Consider the following 19,272-nt stretch of genomic DNA (forward strand, 5'->3'; position numbering starts at 1 on the left):
CATTTACTACTTAAGATGGGTTTTATTCCTGCGATATCACAATTGAACATTTCTATAGCTGTGTGATATGAAAATATCACAACACCTACAGTGTGTGTGCACTTTCATGCTTACAGGTCTCTGGTTTTCCTTTTTTCATTAGGAAGGTGAAAAAACAAGAATAAACAAAATTAAAATCAAAATTAGAAACATAAGCTAGTGTAAAATACCAAGCTTTCATATCAGCAGTGAAATTATGGTGGTCTCGCTATAATGTTGTTCTTCACTTGGTTTGATTTGAGTTTTACTGTTGGATCATGCAGGTAACATTTTTCCTGCTTCGACTTTGAGCTAAAAAAAAAAAAAATTAAAACATTTTTTTTTAATATATTGATTAGTGTATTATATTTAGCAACACACAGAGTTGCTGCCTCAGGAGATTTTCACAGTCAAAACTTCTTTGTCCACAGAGTTCATTTGTCTCCATCTACTGGTTAATCATATTTACTGCAAACCAGTTCACCTTCAACTAGGCCAGGGATCCTCACATCCAGGCCTCGAGAGCAGGTGTCCTGCAGGTTTTAGATGTGTCTCTGCTTCAACACACCTGAGTCAAATATAGAAGTCATTAGCAGGACTCTGGAAAACTTGACCTAATACTGAGGAGGTAATTCAGCCATTTGATTCAGGTGTGTTGGATCAGGGACACATCTAAAACCTGCAGGACACCTGCTCTCGAGGCCTGGATGTGAGGATCCCTGAACTAGGCGAATGTTCTGGAGAAAGTCGCAAACGTGCATTAGCTTAATATTCATATGATTAATTTTATTTTCCAAACAGACCGGTGAAAAATTAGTTTCACTTTGTATAAAATCCAATATGGCGGCTCAGTCGATTCAGTCGTCATCAAAACATTCATTTATAATACCACTAACAGTTGACTGTGGACTATTTAGTAGCGAGGAAATTCCACGACTACAATTGTTGCACAGGTGGCATCCTATCACGGTATCACGCTAGAATTCACTGAGCTCCTGAGAGCGACCCATTCTTTCATAAATGTAGAAGCAGTCTGCATGCCTAGGTGCTTGGTTTTATACACCTGTGGGCGTGGAAGGGACTGAAACACCCGAATTCAATGATTTGGATCCACAAGCATACTACAGTACATGAAAATTTTAAATTTCTTATCTAAACATAATTTACTCCTCCGTGAATCGCCACCTTATCGTGGTGAAGGGGTTTGTGTGTCCCAGTGATCCCAGGAGCTATAATTTAGTCTTAGAGTTTTTATATAATATTTTAGGATGTTCAATCTATTACAATGAATCCTGCTGAAAGTGTCATGTTTTCTCTCCTCTGCCCTCTGGAGGGAAGACAAAGGCATCTCCTTCCATTTTGGCTCTGGCTTTGGAAACTTGACTGTGGCTCTGAGCTAATGTGTTCTGCACTTTGAAGGTAAATACAACTTACAAACAAATACCAGTGAGAAAGGGTGTAGACCCTTTAGACATATAAACTTTTTTGGGGGGGAGTGTTTTTTTTTTGGTTTTTTTGTTATTTTTATGTTGGCTGGCTGAGCAACATGAAACTGAAAGGTCGCTAACATTAACTGTTACCAAAATGATACAAGAATCATATAAGTAAAAATTAAATATAATGTGTGGAACAAACACATTTGCATCCATAAATCAAGTTTTTGGGGCTACAATCTCAAAATTTCAATTTAATAACTCGGAAGTTTCAAATTATTTGCTCAATTTTGAGTTATTTTCTCAGAAATTTGAGTTAGTAAGTTGAAATTCTGAGATAATAACCCAAGTTTGACTTATGGATGGCAATTTTTTTTTTTTTCTCAGTGGTGAAAACAAGTTTCCGTAATAATTAAGATTCATTTTAATTTTTCTGTTTATGTTGACAGACTGTAACAAACTTTTGGAGCTGCCAGAAGTGTCTTGACAATTAAATGAGCTAATGTGGGGTGGGGGATACCATTGGCTTACTGAAACATATCTGCTGCCACAAAATAAGGGAAATTCACACTCCTGCAGAGTGATATTTTCAATAGATCTAGTTTATATTTTTCTATTAAAGACTTGCAGTTCCTTACTGAAAGTGTAGCAGCTCTGTTGGAAGCCACGGCCACTGTAAAAGTGTAAAAATGTAGCTACAGTAGCCTGATATGAACCGATGATGGCGCTGCAGTGAAAAGGAGACGCTGTAATTGACCTGGCCATCTTTTCATTTTGTGCATGCCAAACACGGCTACCTATTGGCCAGTCATGGGAAATCAACCTACAGAGGGCTGAGTTCAAAGACACCCCAAAAATCAAAGTGAAAACAAAAATGATGTGGCAGGCTAGTCCCTTTTGTTGAAATTTCATTGTAGCAACTCAAAATGGTACTCGGTAGTTTGTATAATACCCAAATCGGTCAGGGTGTTGTTGCCTAGGCTGTAGAGGCCTGTGCATCTGTCCACGTCTCTCCAGACCATCACCACCAAATGCTGTTGATGTTGCAATGAATCATGTTGCAGGCAGCATAATGTTCTCCACGGCTCAGGGTAATTCTGAGCAAATGCCAGTTGCGTGCCACAGTGCCAGGCAGTGAGCACAGGGTCCACTAGAGGTTGTGGGACCCTCAGGCCACCCTCATGAACTCTGTTTGTTTGGTCATAGACATTCACAAAGTATTCCTTTCATTTTTTTGAGCAGGGTATATCTGTCATATTTCCCAAAACTATTGTCTATTTCTTGTACCTGTGTTTTAATGCAACTTTCTAGGGTTGTGTAAAACCTCTGTACTAGAAGAGCTGTGATAACAAAACTGAGTCTGTATGCTAGCCCAATAACTTAGCATCCATAACGGGTTGTTTCTTGTTAAGTGGCTTAATTAATTAATTAATTTTTCTTTTCAGAGTGTCTACACAAAGTCACATGGAGTCTGTGCAGAGAGAAGCCAAAGGTTGTTAAGTTTACTTAGAAATACCACTTGAACACAGTTCCTCACAACAAAAGAGACGTCACTCAGTTCTTCCTAGAATCATAAGAAATTCTAAATTATACATTTGACAGTGAAAGTATTTTTTGCACGTCATGCATTCACAGTCCTTTCTGTCACAAGCTTCAGAAGTGTTCAGTTGGTAATGGCACAGATTTTTATTCCATTTGCCCTGAACCCGGGTCTGTTAAAAAAAAAAAAAAAGTACACTATATAGACAAATGTATCAGTCTACCTACACATAACACCTACAGGAGCTGCTCAGCCATGGAAACTCATGCCATGAAGCTCCAGGTGCACAGTTTTTGTGCTGATGTTAATGCCAGAGGATTTTTGGAACAAACTGACCGGTGCCAATGGCACCCTATTACAGTGCCAGGTTCGAATTCTGCAAGCTCTTTAGGATGACCCATTCTTTCAAAAATATTTGTACAGCAGACTGTATGGCTAGGTCCTTTATTTTATACACCTGTGGCAACTGAACTGAAAACACCTTAATTCGAAGATCAAGTGGTGTGGCCTTATACTTTTGTCCACATAGTGTTTCTGTCTTTTTGTGTTTTTGTGACAGGCTGCTAGTAACATAGTGCCTAAAGATACAATTTAAAATGTATTCTTCAAGTTGTCTGTTATGTGTAGACTCAACACTGGTTCATCCCTTCAGTTAGGTACCTCTGAAAATGGTCAGATGCAAGAACTGAACTGAAAACGAATGCTCAGTTATTCAAGCTGGTCAGTTTGAGCAGATGGAGGGATATCAGGAGAAGACAGAACAAATTATATAGACACTTCTAACTTTAATTGCAGTGATCAGCATAATAAGAAGATAGACTAGTAGTAGTGCCTTTTAATATAAACTTTAATGACTCTTCACATGGACTAAAGCCAATAAAAACAAAGCTTTTGAAAATAACCTCTGTGAAAGATTCATTAGCAGATTGCACTGTTAATTCTTCTGTCTTACATAGTAGTTTAAAAAATAAATGCTGCCAATGAAAATTGATTTTATTCATGCATTATCACATCTTTACAGTTTGACTAAAATGCACTGAAAGCTTAAATCACTTGTGACTGTTAATGAGGCCACATTTATGAAGCATCATATTCTGTGATATTAACTCACAAACTATTATTGATTGCATGGTCAATGTTACTCATATCTGGATAATTCTAGTTGATTATGGATAATTCTGGAGGATACGGGCCATAAACTGTCTCTGAGAAGATGTCACTGTAGCAGGTATGCTGTTTTCTGCCTTCTGTGTCCTGTTAACCTGTAGGTGGCGCTGTCGAACTGTTGGATTTCTCGATTTTGAAGTTAGTGAGAGTAAAAGTAAATTTAGCTGTGCTATGCAAACAAGACCGGAAGTTATTTGTAGTGCCATGAAAATAAAAGCCCGAGCACTTATTGCGCAATCAAAACCATCAAGACTTTAGTAAACCCATTTTAACAAAGGACATTTGCATACAATTACAAGCTGGGAAAAGTGCTTCTCAAGGCCTCTTGATCAGCTCGGGAATAAACAAACAAAAAACTACAACAATGGTGGCAATTTTGATAATTCAATGAAAGGCAAACGTGTCCATTACAATATCTCGGCTCTACATTTTTATTCAGTCTTAAGGTCTGTCTGGGTCTATCATGTGTAAGGGTTCTGTGTTTACTATACGGCTCACACTCCGTTGTTTTGCGTGAGCTCCATGGCACATGTAGCCCATCACACCTGTGCAGACAGTGATGCACAATAAAAGGTTGACATCACAATTTGGCTCTTGTCACATTCTCTCAAATCCTTATGCCCATTTTTCCTGCCTCTAATACATTGAGGACAACATGTTCACTTGCTCCTTAACATTCATACTTAACAATATCTATCACTCCTTTATTGTGTAATATCCAATATTTATTGACTAGTGCAATACAGACAATCTTCATTATTATGTGTACATACTTATTTTATTTTTTACAATGTATATATTTTTATACACTGTTTTATTTTCTGTATATATTTTTATACATTCTGTTTTATTTTCTGTATATTTTTATTCATTGTTTTATTTTCTGTATATTTTTTAGAAGTTCTATTTTATATTTTAGGAAGTGTGACTTTCTACTGCATGGCACTGAACAGGAGAGGCCCTCCAATCTCATTGTACATTCAGTATAATGACAATAAAGGCATCAATCCAACCATTTTCCCCTTCCCTTATTTTGAAAAGCAGCAGCGGAAGCATCGTGGTGTCTTCCGTGTGTCTCGCGGCTGTTGTAACGGTGTGAGGTCCCGTGACAAATTTCCTTGGAACTTTGTGTGGCCAGGAAAGAGTCCTGCTTCCTGCTGCGCTCACTTGTCAGACGTCTGTGATCAGAGAGAAAGTACGCTCACATTTGGAGGGTTCGGGGCTTTCGTCCCTACACGAACGTGGCAAATGTTTGCTACACTGGCAGCTTAAGTGCCATAGAGCGAAAAGTTCCCTCCAGAACTGCGAAAATAAGCGAACACCGCATCAAAATCCTAAAAGGTACGTGATGTTCATATAACTCCCGACGACCAAGCTGTAGCTGTAATGTTTACTTCACATGCGGAGAATTAGTGCCAGTGTAATGTCAAGTAACATATTGCTATGTGTAACAACGACCTCCTTTTTTTTTTTTTTTTTTTTTTTTGCTTAAATATATAACTAAATAAAAGTTTAACCGACTGAAAATGCTATAAAAGTCACTAACTTATGTTAGCTCATTTACTGTGTTTACTTTGCGATGTCATTATAGTGGTCATAGTTTGTGTTACATTTGAGAGCTTGTAAGAGTATGTGAACCCTCTCATTTAGTGTCTGTCGGGGTGTGTGTGTGTGTGTGTGTGTGTGTGTGTGTGTGTGTGTGTGTGTGTGTGTGTGTGTGTGTGTTAAGCTCAGCTCCTCCCTCCCCTGGCTCTTTTTCTTTTCTCTCACGTCCTCGGCTCGAAAAGGTAGGACTCTTCCCCCCCTTCTCGTAATACATATGATATGTGCAGAGATTTAAAAGTCGTACCGGTGTAAGTACACTTGCAGCCTCAGGTAAAAAGCTTTATAAGCTTTGCAGATAGTTTTGGCAAAATAAAACAGTTATAGACAACTCATTTTCAATCCTGTCTTTAAGGGAAATGTCATCCACATGGTTGTGCATAGCTGTCAGATTTCAGAAGCGGTCACAATGAATATTCACTTTGGATGTTTATTCACCCTTGTGTGATATTTACACCCCAAACAGTCAAATTTACACAGACAGGAAGGTTGCTTCCCTTGGTGATTCTTCTCTTCATTATTCCATTTTCTGTCATCCAAAGAGTATATTTAAACTGTAATTTGGAAATCTGTATCTTTCCATTTGCTTTGACTGTAAGAAGTTTACATTTCCTTCCTTGTTATGCTAATGTGTGGCTTTATGGTACAAGTTACACAAGACTCCATTATTTACTTAAGATTTACCGAGCTCATCATGTGTCATAACAGGATGCTCCTTAGGGTTGCTCAGCATGCTTTCTTTGGGTTGTTCTTTTCTGTTGCTGATGAAGTGGTCATTTCTGTCAGTGCACGCACTGATTCAGGCTTGTTCCGAAAAGGAAGTCAACAGAGACTGTGGCTGTTTCTGTGCTGTCTGGATCGTCAGGTTAGGGTAAGAATTTGGTCACATGCTGATGCACTGTTTTTATTCACCTCACACTACTCTAGCTGCACTTCCTCAATCAGAGATTTGCCACTGTGGAGGCTCTGCAGACTGGTCTGACTAAAGGTTAGAAATGATTTTCTGTTCCCTCAAAACCTTTCTACTTTCATGAGTCAGTGTTCTTCTGTTGAGCTTGCCTGTTTGAGCTTTCACAGCAGATTTACCATTCTAGTGTGGCTTCTGTTTTATTGAGCAGAACCACACACATCCCCATGTTTGAGTAGATCAGGAAGAATGCTATTTTTTGATCCCATGTAGTAGCCTGGAATATTCTGGGGTCTGTCAGCACAAGTTAATTCATGACGTGGTGTGATTGCAAGGTTTACTGCACATAAACTGTGGTTAGGGGACATGCTTAACATTAATCTTGCTCCTTCTTATTTTATATTGTGCTTTCCACTCTTTGTTTTCACTTCTTATAATTGAACTTGACAGTGCGTGTTGGTGGGTGTGGTGAGATACAGCATTCCATGCTCAGGAGTAGCAGCCATGTCAGCGTGAAATGTAAATTGTGTTGCATGGTTATAGGTTATTCCTCTCCAACCCCCAAATCAACAAAAATATTTCTGGAATGTTAAAAAGCGGGTCCTACCCTGTGACTTTCACAAGCCATTTAAGCATGAAAACAAGCACAGATGTGAGGCAGCTCAGGGACATGTACAGCCATTTTAGTGCGTACCGGCCACAGTGACACAAACTTAAGGTTTGTTTTCCATTACAGAGTTTGGTATAGAGGATATATATTGCAGAGGTTTCAGTCTGTTAGATCAACAGGTAAAGAATAAATGCCAAATTCTTCTCCAGAATCACAAATATGACTGTTCTTCTACAGCTGTCTGCTGTTATTGTAAATGTAATATTTTTTAGATCTTGGGTGGTTAGTCTCACTAGAATTACACATAAAGTGGTCACCTTGGTCTTTGAGACTATGTTTAGTCTATCAAAGGCCATCAGTCTCTTTAAAATTAAAATATTTCTTAGGTACAGGAACTGTTTTGCATATGTGGAAGTGCAGTTGTGTTAGAGGAAAAAGTTAATCCTGTAGGGCTCTTTGTATTATATTCTGATTAATGTGGGTGAAAGTGAAACTAAAAGAAAGTTTTACAGCGCTGTGACAAAACAGAAAGAAGGCCTAGTGATGAAGAGGGCATGAAGGTCCCTCTGACTGCACACATGCATTTTAAAGAGGGCCGCTCTTTTACCGTTTCCTCACCCTAACGTGAGCAGAATGAGAGATCCTTTCAGGATGCACTCAGGATCCATATGCAACAAGAGAAAGCTGTCACAAAGCATTTTTCCCTGTGTTTTGAGCAAACAGTAGTGCTTAGAAAGATTTTTTTAAAAATACCAAACAAAACTAAGCTGACCTCACAAACATCAGACAATGGTCGAGTCAGAGCAGCAGACAAAGAGCTTTGTTGTAAAAGAAGACGTTACATAACTTACGGAGAAAGATATGCCCGTCTCTCTGTGTGTGTTTAGTTAGATCACACAGTGTTGAGTATTTACAGTACACGTGATACTTTCCATCAGGTCCACAGTTAAGCTGGATACAGAAGACAATCCCGTTACAGTTGATCAGAATTCACTCAGTAGACATATCAGTAAGAATGAACTTTGTCCCTCTTCACCTTCAGTCAGATATCCGGACCTTCTGTTAATTCAGCTGTCAGGGGAAAGAATTTACTACACTCCAGCAATTAGCTTCAATAATTTCCTTCTTGTGTTTGGCAAGTTGTATAACTCCAGCTTCAAAGACCCGTGGAAAGTTTTTAAAAAAATACATTTTCTACTGAGCCAAACACGGGAGAATGTCACAGGCTCAACATGTATGAGAGCTAGTGTGTGAATGACTGCAGGCTTGTATGTGCTCATGTGTGTGAGATGTATGTACATGGAAGAGACTTCATAGATGGAGATTTCTATTTTTCAGCTGGAAGACAGCTTGATTAACACCAAAACAAGAGTAACTGACCAATATGTGCTGTAAGTGTTTATGAGAGGGGAGAGGATGGAACGTGCTCAGAGAAAGGAGGCAGTTAACCGGTTGCCCAGGAGGACGTAGCCTGCCCGCTGTTTAACACAACCAGTAATGTAACAGACTGTGACAAACATACAATAACACATATAAAAAGAAAAACGAATAGCACTTATGGATGATATAACATGCTGTGTATAACCTTGACGTATTTAAATATAAAAAAATTAGTAGACCACTGTTGGATATTTTGTTCTGTTGTGTTTTTAGCGTATGTTTAATGATAAAATGTTGTTTTATCTGATCTAGCATCCTTTTTTGTCCCCCTCACTCATGCTTTCACTTCTGCTGTCTCTGTCTCCTCACCCTGGTGCCCCTTGGGTCTGATCCTCCATGGTTCTCGGGGGTGGGGGCTGCCCTGGTATGCCTCTCTTGGTGTCTCCATGGGGGGGTGCGGTGCCATGGTGGCTATGTCTGACTCTGTTTTTGCATCTACTGTGTCATCTCCTAGCTCTAGGTGGGGTGGTGGTTTGGGGAGGTGTGACTAGAGGATGGGTGGGGGCTGATGAGTTCTGCTGGTTTGGCTCTCCCTTTCCCCTTCCCTTCTCTTTCCCTTGAACCACCCCCCCCTACGCTATGGTGGCCTGTGTGGTGCGGCCTGGTGCCCTGTCCCTGTGCCTGGCTCTCTGGGGCGGGGTGTGTACTTTTTGCTCTGTTGGCGGGTGGGGATCCTGTGGGTCTGGTCATCCTGTCCCGCTGGGGGTGTACTTCAGCACCCTGGTTGTGCTGGCTGGTGTCCTTCCTGGGCTTTGGGTCTGTTTGGTGTCCCTCAGCTTGTGCCATGCTGTGGGCTCCTCTTTCTGGGTGCTCGTGCTGTCTGGGTGGGACCGGGATGTGCTGTCTGGCCTCTGGAGCTTGGCAATGGCCGTGGACACTGGTTGAGACCTTCATGCATGTTTCTGGCTCAGCATGCAGGTGTCCCCTGCTGTTAGTTGCTGCCACTTGGGGTTTCTGGTCTCATTTGGGTTCTCATCACTACTCTGTGTTATGTTTGGATTCTGGAGATTCTGGTGACTCAGATAGGAGTGGGGGTGTCCTCAACATAAAATCACCACAGTGCCTGGTTTTGTTTTTGCTTGTTTCTTTATCCTTGTTTAAGTGTTTGGTTGCTGGGTTTCACTGTGATTCATCTTGCTGCCTTTGAAGGGATTTGGATATTGGGGAACATCACATGCATGTCTTCCCAAATGTGCGCTAAAAAAGCTGAGTGTAGCTGACACCTCACCCACGTGAAAAATTACAGCAAATAGACTGAGCGGTTAGTGCTTCGTTTGTGCTGGTTTGTGCCGTTAAAGCTAGCGTTTGTGCTGCTTTCGTATCGGAGATATTAAAAATTATTTTTTAGGTCATCCAAAGGTCACCATCCCCCCCATCATGCTCCAAAACAAACCAGAGTGGTCTACTTTTTTAGTGCTTCATTTGTGCTGGTTTGTGTCGTTAAAACTCGCGTTTGTGCTGCTTTCATTTTGGAGATATTATGAATTATAATTTTGGCCGATGACGTCATCATCCCCCTCATCATGCTCCAAAACAAACCAGAGTGGTCTACTTTTTTAGTGCTTCGTTTGTGCTGGTTTGTGCCGTTAAAACTAGCATTTGTGCTGCTTTCGTTTCAGAGATATGAATTATTATTTTGGCCGATAATGTCACCCCACCACCACCACCACCACGTTTTTTCAAAACGTGTGTAAAAAATATAGTAAATAATAAAGTTATATACAACTATTCTCATTAAAAAGCAGGAAAGACCTCAGGTATTTTTCTGTACAACTACTGTTCGCTATTTGCAGAGCAAATAGAAACAACACTTACCGAATGTCCTTTCCTGCATTGACAACATCCGACAAATTCACACTGAATGAACTGGTGACAAGAAAGTGCTGAAACACAACCGACGCATAACCAAAACAGTAATTACAGCCTGCAGCAGGTGATTCATTGTCTTCTATTTAGGTGAAGAGATGTGATCGCCTGACAGTAAAACATAACACTGGCCGGTAAGCAGCACAAAAGAATTAAAGTACCGTATTTTTCGGACCATAAGGCGCACTGCATTATGATATCATTATAATATCAATGAACGGGTCTATTTTCATATTACGCACAAAGATACGGGCCAGCATAGATGAAAATAGGCCAGGAACATGAATAAAATTCATCATCGTTTTCTGCGGTTTACTGTGTACGGTTTCTATTTTTGGAACAATGCTTCCACTTCTTGTTGAATTTATCTCCGGCGGCTTTGGCTGCTTTCCACACCTGCTGCGCCGCACTCACAGCTTGTTTCTGTCTAATATCGTCAGTAGAGTCATTTTGTGAATCGATTTTACAGAATTCAGTGAGGCCTTTGAACTGATCTGCCAGACCGGAGGAAATATCGCTGCAGACCACACAGTGGTGCAGTGGTGTGGATTCCTCGGCCATCGGCGGTCAGGCGGCAGCGCTCAACTATTTGAAAAGCCTACCACTCTGGGTTGTTTTGGAGCATGATGGGGGGGATGGTGACCTTTGAATGACCTAAAAAATAATTTTTAATAACTCAAAAACGAAAGCAGCACAAAAGCTAGTTTTAACGGCACAAACCAGCACAAACGAAGCACTAACCGCTCAGTCTATTTGCTGGAATTTTTCACGTGGGTGGGGTGTCAGCTTCACTCAGCTGCTGGAGCTACATAAGACATCTCAGCTTGCTACTGTACCTGTTTCATCTACAGGAGCAGGACACCTGTCAATACTTTCCTGAAGCCCAGAGAAAAAAAAGAAGGGAAAAATGTTACAGCAATGTCTAGCATGGTCGTAAAGTTATTTTTAATTATTGTTTTAACCAGTTATTTTTAACAGTTTTAATAAATGACAGATTGTCTTGAAATCTGTCCATTTATATCCCAAAGCAAAGGAGAAAAAAAAGGTTTAATTCTTGGCAGAATAAAATGGGATGATGTTTTGAGAATGCTGCTTTTAAAATTTAAAGCTAGGCTCCAGCGGAAGGATATGGAGAAGCGGAAGAGGATGGATGGATGGATGGATGGATGGATGGATGGATGGATGGATGGATGGATAGATGACAAATGCAGTCTAAATACGACCAGTGTTAGACTGTTTCCTGTTGAAGCCCGAGTTATTTTACCTGGAATGTGGACATCAGTAGCAAGCTTGGAACTTGCAGGCATGCACCCAGTGGCCAGATGACCTTTTCTACCACTGACAAGCACAGCTTGAAACATAGCTCTTGCAACCTTGAATAACAGCCAAGAAAATATAGTGGTGAATAAGTGAGTGATTAATAAACGAGCTATCTTAATAAATTAAGGCCAATTAGCAGCTCTGGCCACTAACCATTAACCAGCCAGGGTACATTACAGCTTGTATCAAAGAAATAGTGACCAGATGTGCTGATTAATGAAAAAATATTGCTAATACTGTTGAACTCAGGGATGACATAAGTTCTCCAGGCTGAAATGTGTAGTGAGCAGAGGAAGACCAGTTTCACTTCCTGAATAACAGAGTGAGCTCTTCTCTTTTCTCTCTTACAGCACAGATCCAGAATGGGGATTGCCCAGTCACATACTTGACGCCTTTTCTATTACTGCACCTTTGAATGCTGACAGTCCCTAAGATGGAGGACCATCCCAGTTTTCCCAATGTCAGCATCCCTTGCCACAATGAGCAGAGGGACAAGAAAAAGCGTTACACAGTGCGTGTGTTGGGTCATTCATATTTACTAGGCAGGAAGATTAATTGCAGAAATTAATTTAAATTTGGACTTTGTTTACATCATGTGTGGTTGTTTTTTTTTAGGTTTACAAAGTGATGGTCTCTGTTAGACAACAGGAATGGTTCGTCTTCAGGCGATATGCAGAGTTTGATAAACTTTACAATACAGTAAGTGGTGGAACATTTTGATCTTCAATTAAAATGTTTGAAATTTTGAGTTTTGTTTTTTTGACTGTTTTTTTTGTGTGTGTGTTATTTTCTGGCTTGTGTTTCATGATGTTCAGAGTGACATTCAGAATAATAACAGACGTGTCACATTAAACTATTCCATTCTTTTAACATCATTTCCCCATTGTTCTTTTAACACAGTTAAGGAAACAGTTTCCGTCCATGAACTTGAAAATTCCTGCTAAAAGGATATTTGGGGACAACTTTGACCCGGGTAGGTGTTTGCACTACACTAAATGTGCCCTGCTTGATCTGTAATGAGTGGCTAGTGATTGATTGTGGGTTTGTTTCAATAGAGTTCATCAAGCAAAGAAGAGCAGGGTTACATGAGTTCATCAAAAGAATTGTCTCACATCCCGACCTTTCCAGCCAGTAAGTGTTGCAGTTCCCTCTTATTATATAACAATAAATTATACATGTATGTCTAAAGCTGACTTTATTAGGATGAGTTTTTGAAATTTGTTTAGATAAATTCTTAGATCAGTGGTTCCCAGAGTTAAGAGTGCTACAGCCCCCTTAAAAACCAGAAAAATCTCTCAAACGTTTTACCTGGTAAAATAAAGGTTTAAAAAAAAAAATACAAAGAATTTCTGAAAAAGAATTTGCTGTTAGAATAATTCCTTTATTTATCTGCTTGCTCCGTGTTAAATTTCACAGTCCAGATGTGAGGGCCTTTTTACTAATGGACAAAATGGAACAAATATCTGATGCCTCTGAGGATGAAGATGAAAAAGTAAGTAGCGGTTTTGAACTTTTTTTGAAAGATGGTTTTGCTTTCCTGATGACTGCATATAGCAGCTTTGCTTCAGCTTCAGCCTTTAGTTACATCTCACTGACTGATGCTTTCTCTGCTGTCTAACAGAACAACTCTACCTCCAGAAACATTAACCTGGGACCCTCTGCAAATCCACAGTATGTTCACTATCCAGATGCATTTTAGTACAAAACTGGCAGCCTTGGTATTTTTTTATCAATGATCTTATCTTAACAAATCACAAACATTTTCACATAGTGAAATTAAAACAATTGTATTTTTCAGAGCCAAGCCCACAGACTTTGACTTTTTAAAAGTCATAGGAAAAGGGAGTTTTGGTAAGGTATGTAATCGATGCAATACTGGGAAATACTCTCACTTTCTCTTCGTCCCAGATGTCAGGCAGTGGAATGTTCTGAAATGTGTTCCTTGTTTACTGTTGGGGAAGCAACAGGTTTTAGTTCTGCATGTGTTGGTCTTTCCACATAGGAAGTGAGAATCAGATCAGGAATTATTTTGGTTTTCAGTGTTGATGCAATCTTCAACATGCTCCGTCTCTGTCCCGGTGCAGGTTTTCCTTGCTAAACGGAAACACGATGGAAAGTTTTACGCAGTCAAGATCTTACAAAAAAGGGTCATTCTCAACAGGAAAGAGGTTCGACTTTGATCTTATCATCTTTGAGCTTGTTTGTATTTTGGCCTGCATATGTGTGTGATAATGCTTCATGTGTATCATTCTGTAAATTAGCAAAAACACATCATGGCAGAACGCAATGTTTTGCTGAAGAATGTGAAACACCCTTTCCTGGTCGGGCTTCATTATTCCTTCCAGACTAAAGACAAGTTATACTTCGTACTGGATTTCATCAATGGAGGAGAAGTGAGTGGTTTCAGTTTTATGAGCAATATAGTCACGCAGAAATGAGTCACAATGTCATGAACAACTGAGAGATGAAGCAATAAATTAATTAATAAAAATACCCCTTTCGCTGTACTTTCACTAGTTAACACACCACCATGTGTGATATTTTTGTTAGAGATTATATCATTACTTTTTTTTTTTTTGACCTGTGTGTGTGTGTATATATATATTACACACACACACATACAGTCTTGCTGTAGTTTGTAGTAATGTATGTGTGTTCCTCTGTCATGGAACGTACTCAATAATGAGGGCAAGAAGCTGCAACCACCCCCCTCGGGATCCAGAGGCAGGCAGGGAAAGACCCAGGGGACCCGGGTCATCCACGGCCCACCAGATTATATCATTACTTAGAGTAAGGGTGGCTCTCGCGTGTTACTCCTTCAAGTGTCACCAGCATTTTTAGCTACCGTGTGACAGTCTGCATCCCAGTAAATCTGCCTTGTGCTCTGAACAAGATGATTACAACGTGCCATAAGCAAAATATAAAATCAGATCAGTATCACATCATCCATTCACTGTTCTCCAGTATTCTGAATTTAAATCTTAAAAATGATTTCTGTAACTTTATGTCAACTTACTGGAACCTTTTTGTTTCAGCTTTTCTTTCATCTACAACGAGAAAGGACCTTTCCAGAGCCCAGAGCAAAGTTCTACATTGCTGAAATGGCGAGCGCTCTGGGGTACCTGCATTCTCTCACCATTGTTTACAGGTATGCTGCTATTTAAGTGTCAGTCAAGCCAGATCAGTAAGTTCTAGATACAGTCATGTGGAAAATAAAGTTTTTGCATGACTCTATGCAGAGAGTCATGAAATATGTGAGTCATGTGCTACCAAGGAAATATACTTAATTAACTGATCATCAGCAAGTGTGACCAGCTCTATAAAAGTTTTTGATTAGTTTGCTGGTCTGGAGCATTCATGTGTTTTACCACAATTCAGGGTCAGACCAGAGGAAGTGGAAAAAAAAAACGAGTTATATCTCAGCCTCTACAGTCCTCAGTTAGCATGTTAAATGATAAAGTTCATGATGTACTATTAGAAAAAGACTGAACAAGTATGGCTTATTTGAAAGGGTTGCCAGGAGACAGCCTCTTCTCTGTGAAAAACAAAACAAAACAAAAACATGACAGTGCAGTTTAGGTTTGCAGAGTTGCATCAAGACTTCTGGGGCAATGTCCTTTGGACAGCTGAGACCAAAGTGGAGATGGTTGGCCACAATGCACAGTACACATTTGTAGAAAACCAAACAGAGCATATCAGCACAAGCACCTCATGTCCACTGTCAAGCACAGTGGTGGAGGGGTGATGGTTTGGGCTTGTTTTGCAGCCGCAGCAGGACCTGAGTACCTTGCAGTCAATGAATCCACCATGAGCTCCTCTATATACCAAAGTATTCTGCAGTCAAATGTGAGGCCATCTGTCCGACAGCTAAAGGCTGGACAAAATTGGGTCATGCAACAGGACAATGATCCCAAGCACAGCAGCACATAAAGAACAGAATGACTGAAAAAGAAAAGAATCAGAGAGTTGCAATTGCCCAGTCAAAGTCCAGACCTCAGACTGATTGAAATGCTGTGGGTGGGACCTTAAGAGCATAAATGCCCACAAACCTCAAGGAACTGAAGCAACATTGTAAAGAAGAGTGGGCCAAAGTTCCTCCACAATGATGTGAGAGACTAAAGTCATACAGAAAACCTTTTCTTCAAGTTACTGCTGATAAAGGTGGTTCTAAAAACTACTCAGTCGTGGGATGTACTTAATTTTTCACAAGCTGCTTCTGCATTTTGACTTAGTTTTTGTTGAATAAATAATAAGACAGTGTAATGTGTTATGTGTGTTGTTCATCTAAGGTTGTATTTGCCTTATTTTAAGGCCTGGTAAGGAGATCATCTTTATATGAGTTATATAGGTCCTGATATGTTGCAGTGGCTTTAAGATTATATAGTTTTCCATCCTTCAAGTGTAGAAAATGTGAAAAAGCTCATAACAAATAAAACTGAGGTTAAGTTTACTTAAAACATGTGCACTTTAAGTAAATTTACAACTGTTTGTAATTACTTTTTCTAGAGACTTGAAGCCAGAAAATATCCTTCTTGACCATGAGGTGAGTGTTCACATTTCTTTAATTAAACCTCAATGACACTGCATCCATTTTTCTTATTTTAGATGTCCTGTTAGGGCTGTAACCGACAGAAGAGTTATTACATAAAACATTTACAGGACACATTTCATTCTCCTGATGTCATTTCCAGTTCCAGCTGGACAGAAAGTGTGTGATTGGATTAGGTCTTAATGATTTTCCTGCCTAGCCTCATTGAGAAAGTGAGGGAACGGTGAATGGGACTGACTGCTTCAGCCAACATTCCTAGTTAACAATAGAATCCTCAGTCCTGGGGGATAATGAGCTGCTTGTGTGGCACATGTTATCTCAAAATGTCCCTGTGTCCTCACTTTTCAAGGGGCATATCGTTCTGACAGACTTTGGATTGTGCAAGGAGGGCATTTCCCAGAAGGATACCACCACTACATTTTGTGGAACACCTGAGGTATGGGTTCCAAGAAAACCTTGCTGCAGTAGTGTGTTTAATAATTTTTCAGCTATGTGTGTTTTCCAATTTGTTACACTGCTGCGTGTTTTGGGTATGAGATGCATTTCCCAAAGATGAAAATACACTTTTATGAGCAAAAATGCTGTAGCGTTTGTTAATATATTTTAGGCAAGAAAGAAAATGTCAGTTAATGTCATATTATTGTGTTTTGTTTTTAATGACCAGTACTTAGCTCCAGAGGTCCTGAGGAAGCTGCCATATGATAGTACAGTAGACTGGTGGTGTCTGGGCTCAGTGCTGTATGAAATGCTCTTTGGCCTTGTGAGTATTTACTTTGACATTACCTTTAGTGATAAATGTTGAGTTGCCACATTTTCCTACTCACAAACCTCTGCTTCCCTCTTTTTTCCCCCCTCATGCCCTAGCCGCCTTTCTATAGCAGGGACACACATGAGATGTATGACAACATCCTCCACAAGCCGCTAACCAAGCGTCCCGGGGCCTCCAACACGGCCTGGTTGCTCCTCGAGGGGCTGCTGGAGAAAGATGGCAGACGCAGACTGGGATCCAGGGAAGACTTTGTACGTATAATTTATTTAATCAATTTTCACTACAGAATCTTTAACTTATGAGCTCCCTCTAGTGGTCCATCCCTCTGATGTGCACTGTCACTAATACATTACAAATGAATGTCATTCTTCTGTTTGCTCTCTGTTAGCACAAAAGTCATATTTAGCCTTCACTTTCAGAATGAGATCAGAAGACACAGCTTCTTCTCTTCCATCAACTGGGATGACCTCGAACAAAAGAAGATCCCTCCCCCTTTCACGCCACTTGTGGTAAATATAACCACAAACTGAAACTGAAACCTTCTGTATATTTTACACATAAGATGACTCTTCATAAGACACTTGCTTGCTTTGCAGAAGTACCGACTTCTACAGAGGACGTTCTATATAGTATATACAGTAGAAGTTGTACCTGATTAGTTTTGATCACATTGAATAACTAAAATCAACTTTGTGGAAATGCAGGGGCTTCATTATTTGAGTTATTATATTTATAGTATGAGTAGATCTAGTTCACACTAATTCTTGAAGAATAAACAATCCACTCTTGTCACTTTATTAGTAATAATTGTGCAGTTACATGCAGTCCAGTACAATAAGATGTGCAAGCTAAAAGACACATTTTTAATGGTCACATCTCACTCTTTGAGCATTTTAAAGTTCACTTAGGTAAGATTTGTTACAAGTGCAAGTGCTGATTTTTAAGTTGGCAGCTCATTTTCTCTTTGAGGCACATTGTGTAATCAAAATAATGTTTTTCTGTCACGAGAGTAAGTCGCCCTTATGAACACACTGGTGTATTTTCTTTTGTATTTGCTACATGAATACTAATATGACCTCCACGCTGTTATATCCGTTCTCCTATGTTTTTGTTTACAGAGCTCCGTCAGTGATATCTCGAACTTTGACCCTGAGTTCACGGAGGAGATGGTTCCCAACTCCATCTGCTGGTCTCAAGAGCAGTCGATTGTCAACGCTAGTGTTATGGAGGCCGATGACGCTTTTGTGGGCTTCTCTTACGCACCACCCTCTGATGACTCTTTCCTATAAAACATTCCCATCGAAATCTTCAGTTGCCTTAACCATTGTAACTTTCTTTTGTTTTTTTTTAATAAAGGGAAGCATTATAAATGGATTAACTTGTTATGTGAAGCCAAAGCAAGCAGCTGAGAAGAAACTGATTTTGGTTGAGATAAGATGTGTCAGAAAGTCTTTGTTTTACTTGTATTTATGAAAAAAAAAATATATATATATACAAAACTGATTAGATTTTTTTAGATTCAGGGGCCGCTGTTCTTTATTAAAGTGATTTCTGATAGTTTAAGAAATGAGCCTTCACGTCATCTTAAAAATTGTCCCTTAAATAAAGTCAGTAAGCAGTTTTCTGACAAACTTGAACAATTCACTGGATTTTAAGTAACTCACTTTGACCCTCAGACACAGTTGTGTGTGTTCATGTAGTTACTGTAAAAATAAAAACATACATGTTCACATTAACTAAGCTGGAAGTAGGGATTACTTGAGAAACCAATGAATGCAGCATTTTGGTTGATAGGTCACAAAAAAGAGACTTCTGGTTGTAAGTTACCTTTATGTTTGATTTTTTTTTTTTTTTTTGGTGTTTTTTTTAATTGGACTGTTTATTTTTTGCTGTTATTTGCCTTAACACGTTTATTTTATTTTATTTTTTATTCAGAAATTAAAAATCCACAATTCTTCTCTTTGCCTGTACTCCACCAGAATAATAATAAAAAATAAATAAAAAACAAAGTTTGACACTTTTGAATAAATATTCAACCAGCTCATTGGATT

At 39.5% G+C, this 19,272-nt stretch overlaps 1 protein-coding gene across 3 annotated transcripts; it reads left to right on the forward strand.

Moving 5' to 3' along the window:
- The first annotated feature begins 5,251 nt into the window (after positions 1 to 5,251).
- Positions 5,252 to 19,212, forward strand: sgk3 (serum/glucocorticoid regulated kinase family member 3). Of its 3 annotated transcripts, none has more exons than XM_030756932.1 (17): positions 5,252 to 5,499; positions 12,254 to 12,414; positions 12,519 to 12,602; positions 12,804 to 12,876; positions 12,959 to 13,034; positions 13,320 to 13,395; positions 13,525 to 13,574; positions 13,702 to 13,759; positions 13,988 to 14,071; positions 14,165 to 14,296; positions 14,939 to 15,051; positions 16,410 to 16,446; positions 16,802 to 16,888; positions 17,117 to 17,212; positions 17,317 to 17,472; positions 17,641 to 17,730; positions 18,340 to 19,212. In XM_030756932.1, the coding sequence occupies exons 2-17, from the start codon at positions 12,319 to 12,321 to the stop codon at positions 18,508 to 18,510; spliced, it is 1,479 nt and encodes a 492-aa protein (XP_030612792.1). In that variant the 5' UTR covers positions 5,252 to 5,499; positions 12,254 to 12,318; the 3' UTR covers positions 18,511 to 19,212. The 3 variants fall into 3 exon arrangements, with proteins under 3 accessions (XP_030612792.1, XP_030612793.1, XP_030612794.1); XM_030756933.1 differs by lacking the exon at positions 5,252 to 5,499 and adding an exon at positions 5,898 to 5,945; XM_030756934.1 differs by lacking the exon at positions 5,252 to 5,499 and adding an exon at positions 6,452 to 6,631.
- The last annotated feature ends 60 nt before the right edge of the window (positions 19,213 to 19,272 follow it).

Source organism: Archocentrus centrarchus, chromosome 20 (genome assembly GCF_007364275.1).
Source record: "Archocentrus centrarchus isolate MPI-CPG fArcCen1 chromosome 20, fArcCen1, whole genome shotgun sequence".
Classification (NCBI taxonomy): Eukaryota; Metazoa; Chordata; class Actinopteri; order Cichliformes; family Cichlidae; genus Archocentrus; species Archocentrus centrarchus.

Bases quoted from the DNA above. Each gene is read 5' to 3' on its own strand.
- sgk3 (XM_030756932.1), top strand. From the start codon at position 12,319: ATGCTGACAGTCCCTAAGATGGAGGACCATCCCAGTTTTCCCAATGTC. The intron at 14,297-14,938 runs GTGAGTGGTTTC...TTTTTGTTTCAG, and splicing joins ATTTCATCAATGGAGGAGAA to CTTTTCTTTCATCTACAACG. The intron at 17,213-17,316 runs GTGAGTATTTAC...CTCATGCCCTAG, and splicing joins ATGAAATGCTCTTTGGCCTT to CCGCCTTTCTATAGCAGGGA.